The 9,330-nt window shown below is 36.5% G+C and overlaps 3 protein-coding genes across 4 annotated transcripts; 2 read left to right on the top strand and 1 right to left on the bottom strand.

The window, feature by feature from the left end:
- Nucleotides 1-487: 487 nt before the first annotated feature.
- On the top strand, nt 488-3,227 carry LOC108577855. Its single transcript, XM_017941070.1, has 4 exons — nt 488-2,662; nt 2,746-2,792; nt 2,823-2,962; nt 3,064-3,227. The coding sequence occupies exons 1-4, from the start codon at nt 575-577 to the stop codon at nt 3,129-3,131; spliced, it is 2,343 nt and encodes a 780-aa protein (XP_017796559.1). The 5' UTR covers nt 488-574; the 3' UTR covers nt 3,132-3,227.
- Nucleotides 3,228-3,512: 285 nt separating this feature from the next.
- Nucleotides 3,513-4,780, bottom strand: LOC108577985 (60S ribosomal protein L26). Of its 2 annotated transcripts, none has more exons than XM_017941228.1 (4): nt 4,745-4,780; nt 4,277-4,459; nt 3,965-4,105; nt 3,513-3,703 (listed from the first exon to the last, which is right to left on the bottom strand). In XM_017941228.1, exons 2-4 carry the CDS (start codon nt 4,442-4,444, stop codon nt 3,566-3,568), a joined length of 447 nt encoding a protein of 148 aa, XP_017796717.1. In that variant the 5' UTR covers nt 4,445-4,459; nt 4,745-4,780; the 3' UTR covers nt 3,513-3,565. The 2 variants fall into 2 exon arrangements, with proteins under 2 accessions (XP_017796717.1, XP_017796718.1); XM_017941229.1 differs by lacking the exon at nt 4,745-4,780 and adding an exon at nt 4,578-4,710.
- Nucleotides 4,781-5,145: 365 nt separating this feature from the next.
- On the top strand, nt 5,146-9,302 carry LOC108577984. Its single transcript, XM_017941227.1, has 4 exons — nt 5,146-5,353; nt 6,189-6,504; nt 7,776-8,059; nt 8,181-9,302. Exons 2-4 carry the CDS (start codon nt 6,422-6,424, stop codon nt 8,804-8,806), a joined length of 993 nt encoding a protein of 330 aa, XP_017796716.1. The 5' UTR covers nt 5,146-5,353; nt 6,189-6,421; the 3' UTR covers nt 8,807-9,302.
- Nucleotides 9,303-9,330: the final 28 nt, after the last annotated feature.

Genomic DNA, 9,330 nt, shown 5'->3' with positions numbered 1-9,330 from the left:
TTCATTTACATCATAATTTCTAAAATAGAGACGGATTCGGTAAAGTGAATCATCAATTATCAGTATCGTGAAATGTAACGTCTCAAAATTAGGATGATCACAACGTATATGTACTTTCGATCATTTTTATTGTTCTTCCTAAAACAGTTACGTGCATTTTACTCGATTTCTAATTGTGTATTATTTCTGGAAAATCGCCGATGCTAGTGAATGAACATCAAATATAAATTTTATATAATTTATATAACATTATAAGAAAACCAAAAGATGCCAAGTATTATACATACAGATGATGTGAGTGTAAAACGTTTCGATGATAACCTGTAAATCGTTTCGTTACGTTTGGATAGATGTACGTGCTGGATAGATGTGTGATGAATTGTATGGTTGACATTGATTCAGAGTATAAATGAAACATTTTCCCTTTTCTTTCCTATAACTGTGCATTTTACGCATTAAAATATTATCGTGGGTTTTAAATAACATTTCGAAAGAAGTGATTTTGAATATTAGAAAGATTAGGTTCGTAAACAATTTTAGAGATACTATATAAACGTAAAAATATTCATATATAATGGAATCCGACGTAGTTACTTGGAAAATAGTTCCAAATACAGTTGCAAACAGAATGAGAAATCACTCTTTCATACATAAACTGCTACCATCCAGAAGATTACGTCGTCGAAGTAAGGCTATGAATGTTGCAATTAAACAGTCTCGTAACTTGAAATCATATAGTCATTATGTTAAAATGAAAACTGCAATTCTTCGAAATGTATTAGATGACAGTGAAACTGAGGCAGATGATATTTTTACAGAGGATGACTATGCTATTTTTTATAAGTCTAAGTTAAGTTTGATAAATTACAGAACAAGGATGTCTACAGGAAGTAAATATTCTTTTAAAGTAGAACTTGAAAGTGATGATAATGACATTGTATCAAACAAAAGGAATAAAAACACTCGTAAAAAATCTAAAAACAAATCTTTTGAAAATGTAAACATAGGTTGGCAGAAAGTTGTTATAGAAAAAAATAAATCTGCCTGCCTTTTAACAAGAAAGAAAACAAGGAGCGAAAACAATTCTATCAAGTACCCTGATTCAATTTGTTCTCAAATGGATAATGACACAGGTTTTCCAAACTGTTCTCAAAAAAATGCTTCACATCTGAAGAATGAGGTATTAATAAACACTGAATCATGTATGGCAGAGAAATCTGTAGAGTTGTGTGCTAATATCTCTATAAATTCTGGTCAAGAGATGCCCGATACATCTGTTCTTCAAGAAATTGCAAACAATAGTAGTGAATCTATAAATTCAGATTCTAGGATTAATGAAATCAGCGAAGAAAAGTTTCAATTGGATGAAAATCGTAGGTGTAATATGCTTGAGAGTTCCAAAGTTCAAACACAAAATAAGAGAAAGGAAAAGAAGAATTTACCATCTTTATTATATAATGCTGATGAAATTCACAGTGGAAATGATTCTTATACAGATGCAAAGACAGATTTGGATCAAGATCATTTGACATGTTTAGACAAAAAAGAAAATATTACAGAAGCATCTGTGGATGAATTTGCAGAAAATGACAAATCTCATAAAATTGAATCTTCAATTATCATTAATACATGTCAACCAAAGGATTCAGGTATTGAAGAAGATACAGAAGAAGAATTTCCAGAACATGGAGATAAAGATTATCGAAAAGTTAAATATAAGACTAGAAGAAAGGAACAAAATATATCAGATACTTCCTTTCCTTTGAACTATAAAAGTAATTCAACAGATAATGGTGTAAATATAAAATTAGAAAATCATAATATGTCAAACAAATCAGATTTTACAGATACAACATTATTTTGCAAATATAAAAATGCAAGTAATGTAGAAGAACATGAGGAGAAGGTGCAGAAACATAAACTACAACCCAAAGTTACTCATACAGAAATTGTCAATACAAAGTATAAAATAATACCATGCAGTACACCCTTATCCAACATTTGTGCAAATCTAGAAGAATCAAGTATGAATGATTATTTTTATGAAAGAGTACATGAAAGAGAGGAAGCGGAGCAGAGTATGGAAAATAATACTTCAGCATCAACGAAAAAACGATTGCAAAAATTAAGAAAATTAAATTTGACTGTAGACAGTGATTCTAGTCTGAGTGAAAATGACGATACACCTTGTAATGTGGAAAACTCGAGGGAAAAGCTACTCAAACGATCTGACGAATATTCTAGTGCGTCAGACGACGAAGACGAAAATGTAGATTTCAATCGGGAAATTTCAATACAATTTGACAAGGAGTTAGAAAATGGTAAAGATTTCGAAACAGGGAGTCTATTGAATAAAGAAAGCAATAAAAAAAAATCAAAAAACGAAAACTTCTTGGAAAAGGAGGATACTTGTCATTTGGACAACGATGGCATTTTGGAACAATATACCAAAGTCAAAAAGGATTCACTTCTGCATATTAAAGAATTATCACTTGCTAGTAATAAACCAGTTGAAGAAAAATGGCACTCCTTAGACTGTTCAAGAAAACATAATTTTGATCAGGAGGTTGATGTAAAAAAATCGAACGAAAATAATCCGGGAATTAAGAATAGAGCGCAAGCTGTGAATAAAACAGTAACAATACATCGTAGACCGTGCAATGTATAAACATTTTCCCTTTCAATTTGCAATTATACTATACTTCACGATTTCCAATTTTTTCTCATATATTTCACTTTTTGCAGTTGCAAGAATTTGTAGATGAGGAAAGTTTAACACTTGAAACAGCAGTGTACTTTTGTTGTATATAGGTATTTAAAAATCAGTTAGTAGGAAAGAAAATAGTTTTAACAGAGAAAAATTTAAAACTAGGAAGACAGAAGTATAAAGTAACATATAGAAACGTAGATAACATATCTTGCGTTTTCGCTACTAAAAAACCTGGCAAACCTTACAAAACAGGTACTCCAAAAGGAAACAAATTACTATTTTTTAAATTAATATCGTTATAGAAATGTGGTATATTTCATGATTTTATTCATAGACTATATTCCCCCCTACAGTAAATATACAACCAGTGGCAAGAATCGTTGCACGTGAAAAAATCACTTGCAAGTCACTCAGGAAATAATGAAATTTATGTGCTAATAACGTTAAATGAACCGAGGATACCAATGGAATCGAAGATGATACAACCCGAATAAAAAGATATTTCAAGACTAAACGATTGAATATTGACAAATAAAGTGAATTAGTAATATTTATTTGTACCATTAGCGATATTATTATTATTATTATTAACGGTAATAATTTTTAAACTTATAACTAAGCGTAATACAATAAATTTGAAGTATTTATATTTTTAATAACGATTGCAGTTTATATGTCATGTTTGCGTTACTCTAAATATCACACATGGTTACTGCTATGGTTAAAATAAAAATAAAAATATTCAAATTCCGGAATACCTTCTTGCATCACGCGTTAAGTGATTAAAAGATTATGACGCATAGATTTCACAGTTGATATTTTTATTGAATCGCATAAATGAATTAAGGCTTAAATTTATGAAGTTTCCATGGCTGCAGTTGAATCTTCCGTATATTTTCCTTTATCTTTGCCCAATGCTGCTTGCCTACCTTTACTTCTCCTGTCAATAATTTTCTTGCGATCCTTGTCCATCTTTAACTTAACAATAACTGTCTATGGAGAACAAGAGATTGAAGTTAGGGAAGAGTAAATATATTTGATGAGAAAAGATAACAAAGTAATAATATATCAGTGCCAATTTTTTCTGCAGTAAAAAGACTAAGCAAATCAAATTCATAAATGCAAAGGAGAACCCTGAGCATGAATGTCATTGAAAAACTCCATGCCTTATTCTACGTGAATGGTTTAATTCATCATTCATCAAGATTAAATGGTATAATACGATACGATTAAAGAAGAAAAAATAAATTTTACCTTGGATGGGTCAATACCGACATACACGTTAGCACTGTTAGCCTTTTCACGTTGAATTCTTTCTATGTATATTACAAATTTTTTCCTGTACACTTGAGCAACTTTGCCAACTTGTTGACCCTTGTAATGCCCACGGACAACCTTTGTAAAAGGAGGATTGGAAAATTGAAGAAAAACGAAACGAAATAGAATTTAAAAAATTAAATTGAATCAGAGCCAATTCTTTAGTCATTCCCAATAATTATTATCAGGTTTAAAACAAATACCTTTCAACGTACGGTCAATTTGTAAGATTATTTAATACTACTTTACCTGAACTTCATCATCTTTTCGAATTGGCATCGAACGGACGTTATATTTTTGCCGAAGTTCTTTGGAAAGAGGAGCCGACATGAGTCTTCTACGAATATGGGAAGGCGCCGTGAAATGTCTCTTTCGATTTTTTCGGCGCGAGGAAGATACAAGTCGGTTGAATTTCATTGTTGTTGATTGCACCTGTAGATAACAGAATAGATTAGTGGCGGTCGATGTAGTTTCAGATTGATAGCAACAATAACGTATTTTGAAATATCACAAGAAAATCACGTGGTTTCTTTAAATGTAAATAACGAACAGGTTAGTTACTGTCGCTGGGAATATAATTATTGGCGGTATTTCACGAGGGGAAAAATATTTGTGTCGCTGTGTCATAGAATAGATAAGGTGATTTAGCTGGAAAATATTTGCGAACACTATTTATTTCAGTGTGATTGAGATCGATTTAGATTTCAACGAACTCACCGTCAACGGCTCGATTCCGTGACCTGAACCGGAAGAACGTTGACTGTTTAGTGCCGGAAAGATACGAATTTACCTAGATTCACGAGTGGATAATTCACTAAACGGACGAATTTCATTGGTTGGTCGACCATGCATTCGTTCAATTTCAATTGAACTTTACATTTATAACGCATTCGCGAATTGCAGATAAAATTATGACATATTTACGAGTTTCGAAGATAGCAAAGGTATATTGGACTAAAACTGAGCAATTACATGTACACATGATAAATTGAAGTAGCAGGGGAAAAGGATCGACGGCGAGGTATTTTTCGTTGAATGAAGTTTAGTTGAAGTTGGATGTAGTTTATTTCTCATTTCCCCTATGTGGTGCTAGTTCTTTTTAATTTTTCTACCAAGAGGAAAGTTTTCCGTGATCAAGAAGGTGCTCGCTCGTTCGTCTGATACAACGCAAGGTGAAACGGAGTGCGAGTTGTGTCAATCACAGTAAATGGTGGGTGGTTGTATCGTTGGAAAGTTACGGTATTACCGTTTCCAAGGTCTTGTAAAAATATCGCCGTTATGGGGCTATTAATCGTGCAAAATTATTCAACGTATCGTAGAATTCGAGTAAGTAAATAATCGATCGATAGAGGTATTGTCGTTTAACCGAAGAAGAGTATGTTTGTTTATATTTCAGCTGTGAAAGAGATATACTGTAATATGCAGATAGTAAAAGTACATATTAACATAGATCAATTAATAGAGAATCTACACAATAGTTTGCTCTCGTTTGAACGATTCTCCGTGATCCGAAATTTCGATCTTGTTCCTTTTTCACGTTATTACTTTTCTCTTTAGCCATAACACGATCGTTCTTTGTGTTTACATTTTCTGCAATCTGCTTTGGAAATGTCTAATTGGCACGTCGTCTATCTAACGACGATGACAGCCTTCTACTAAGAAAAGTATTTGTTTATAGTTGAGAAGCGAAAATAAAAGAAAGAATAATACTAATGTACGTACCTACTAGGTACATATACGTAAAAGGTATCTAACTAGGAGTAAATTATGTAAAATGATAATACAAGTGATAGAAGGAAGGGGACAATAGAAAAACGGAGGAAAGCTGATCGAGGATCGATTTCTGCAGGAATCTCTTTCACGAGTAATCGTGGTGTTTGAAATAATTCGATTTACGCCGGTTCAAAGGGATTTAATATTACACGCGACAGAGGTGACGGGGATTGACACTTGGCTACATAATATCTGAAACATGTTTCGTCTTGTTTTTCTCAATGAACGGAATTTGAACGGCGGCACATATCTGAAAAAGCGTTTAACGTATATAAAGCGTATATAAATAAACACTTGGATATATGTATACATACATATGTAGGTAGTTTAGATGTACGATGAGTTATACATATGTACGCGCGCGTGCATCGTTTTGTTCGTGTTCTAGGTCAGTAGAACAACGTGCAGGTCAATTTCCTAGGAAACGAATCGTTCAACCGAATATTTTTCAACGTAACGATTTTCCAACATACAACTTTTAACGGTATCTCCGAAATCCGATGACCTAGCGGAAGAAGCTCCAAGCAGAAGAAAAGACAAACGCAAGTAAATCGTGCTTCTGTAGACACCGCATAGAAAGAACGGAACGAGGAGGAGAGGAAAAATTGGGTGAATCGTAAAATGGGCTCTACGAGACAGCAGGACAGATTACTTGGCGGTGGAATATCTTTACCACAGTGGATGAAAGGAAAAAGTGACAATAGGTACATCACACATAGGAATTTTACGTAAAACTCGAATGAACATTTTGAAGTTGTGCAAGTCGTACTAACACGTTGCAGGCTCGTGATGCTATAACGCGAGGCGCGCTATGCCTCGCAGAATGTATACACATATGTAATATAGATGAGATTGAAATTGATTGAAACGGTAAGAGGCAATCTTTTTCAATCGGCAACTTGACAGGTGTACGTACGATATATTTGCGAAGTTATTTTGCGTGGAATGAAAGAAGCGGATCGTCTTACGGATTAACACTGAACACCATGAGAATTCTCTCGTTATACAGGAAGAAATAAATTTTGTCAGCTTGAAAAAATATTAAATACACACAAAATTTGGCCAACGCGAATAAATAGTTAATCGCATGAGCATCGTGCCCGCTATTCTTAGGCTCACGACAACACTCTTGATGAGAGTGCGGAGCGACTCGTGGTTCTGCTACGGCGCATAACGTTCGTTATACATACTCCCGTTTCGCTGCCGTCTCTCCCCCCCCCTACCTTTCTCTCTCTCTCTCTCTCTCTCTCTCTGGGTAGAGTACGTCGATCTATGTCAGAAACACGGATCGTGTAACGTCTTTTTATTCACGCATGTGTCCGCCGCGCAATGCATATTACCACGGATAGTGTCGAAGAGCTCGACGAAATATTCGCGTAAGACGTACAATTGTACGAACGAAACACATTATTCGCATCCGCCGCGTTCAGTACCGTTAGAGGATTTAGAGTTTTGTAGAAGGGAGCACTGTATTGTACTACAAAGAGCACACGATCTAGTAACGGTAAGAAGATAGATCCGAAACTGCGAGAGTATTCTCCAACGTGATCACGAATCAAAATCGTTCATCAGCGGGTTAGGGAGGGGGCGGGGGTCGAGCAACGATAAGAACGGGAGACAGGCTGAAAAGCTTCTTTACCTCTATCCGGTAGCGAACTCTTGTTCTCGCGTTAACCTTATTCCTCCACCATCTTCATCTTTCTCTCTCCCTCTCCCTCCCTTCCTTCATTCCTTCCTCCCTCCCACCCTTCCTCTCCTACCCCGTCTGCCTCTGCCCGCCCCTTCCCACATTTTCCGATGCGTTTTTACCAATTCTTTCTTCTTCTTTTTGTTTTACGCAGATTCGATTTCGACGACACCACGTTCAGTCCGCCATCTCACGACGACAGCTTTTTTTACATACGATATCCAAAGGGGCAGAACCAATTGTCTTGCGTTTTTACCAATTCTTTCTTCTTCTTTTTGTTTTACGCAGATTCGATTTCGACGACACCACATTCAGTCCGCCATCTCACGACGACAGCTTTTTTTACATACGATATCCAAAGGGGCAGAACCAATTGTCCGTTTCGCAGGAGTTTAGGTCGATCGACGATGCTTTTAGCGAAGAAAACGTGGCCGCTTCGTCGACGAATAACATAAAGGCACAGCAAGAGGGAAAACAACAGGTGACCGAAGAGAAGAAGAAAAAAAGCGAGGAGATTGATTTCAGTAAACATCCGTTACCCTGTCAACCGTTTGTGCCAACAGCTAGCAAAGGTATCGCTAGCTACTGAACTGATTGTTTGCACGCGTGCACGCCTTTCGGTCGATATACATATGTACATACATACTTATGTACTTGGATACATATCTGTTACTTTTCAATGTTGCATTTTAGAGAAGAAGATCGCCAAGGGTGCAACAAGGGCGAAGGGGGCTGGTCCGTTAACGGAGAGTAGCAAGGTCGCAAAGTCACAGGGGATAGACGATGGATTTCACGGCGAGCCAGCGCTTTGTGGAAAATCAATTGTCCTTGTAGCCAGTCAGATGATGTCTAACAGATTTCATGAAAGTTTCTCGGCCGAACAGACGGCCGCCGGCGGTGGTGAACCGAAGAAAGGGAGCAAATCTTTACCAGCCACCCCGTTGACTTCGCCCACGGGAAGTCCGAGTAGTTCGCCGAAAGCTCGTCGACGCGTCACCCCGTCGAATCGATACTTTACCGGTTCGCACCTAGTTGATCGTGAAAAATATCAAGGGGGCTGGATCTTGGCAAGCATCTTTGGCCAATCCAGAGAGATCGTTACCGCGAAAATCGACGAAGAGGACGAGACGGGCACGGAAATTTCGGCTGTTCCTCCTAGTAGAGCACTTAATCGGAAGAAATCTATATCGTCGCAAAATCTCACATATGTAGGAAGTGATGAAAAATCGGTCGACAAACCCGCCATCTATTCAAACGTATTTCAAGCGAAACCATCTGAATTAAGAGAGATGAATTTCTGGTCACCAACGTCCATGTAAACCGCCGCGCCGATCCGACGATGAAATTTGTCTTCTCGTTGTCTGCAGCTTATCGTTCGTTTACGCTTCAGCGTTAGCTAATTAATAATAATTCGTTGGAATTCCTTCGGGAAGAAAGCACGATAAGAGTCACCACGACGTAACATTCTTCGTTTACCGTGGTTTTCTTCTTTCCAAAACCAACCAACCAACCAATGCGTCGACAAAAAATAAATTTTCCCCCTCTTTGTTTTTTGTGTATTCTTATCGGTTTGTTTATTTTACAGCTATCATAATTAACATTTAGCTACGGAGTACTTGTAGTCTCCCCTCCCCCCTCACCCCTCTGTCTCTTAGCGTTATTATCGAAGAAAGTTGTTCGTACGATAGTCGATTCTCAGAAACCTGCGTCCCTGACTGTATATTATAATGATTGCGTTCTAGATAAGAAGTGCCGTAGAAAGAGAAATATTTGCGTATTGTAAAAAGAAAAAACGCGTTTTTGGAAAAAAGAGAGAAAAAAATGAAAATGATACTGAACGTAA

This window comes from Habropoda laboriosa, unplaced genomic scaffold, assembly GCF_001263275.1.
Source record: "Habropoda laboriosa isolate 0110345459 unplaced genomic scaffold, ASM126327v1 scaffold801, whole genome shotgun sequence".
Classification (NCBI taxonomy): domain Eukaryota; kingdom Metazoa; phylum Arthropoda; class Insecta; order Hymenoptera; family Apidae; genus Habropoda; species Habropoda laboriosa.
This window is presented reverse-complemented; position numbering and strand designations above follow the sequence as displayed.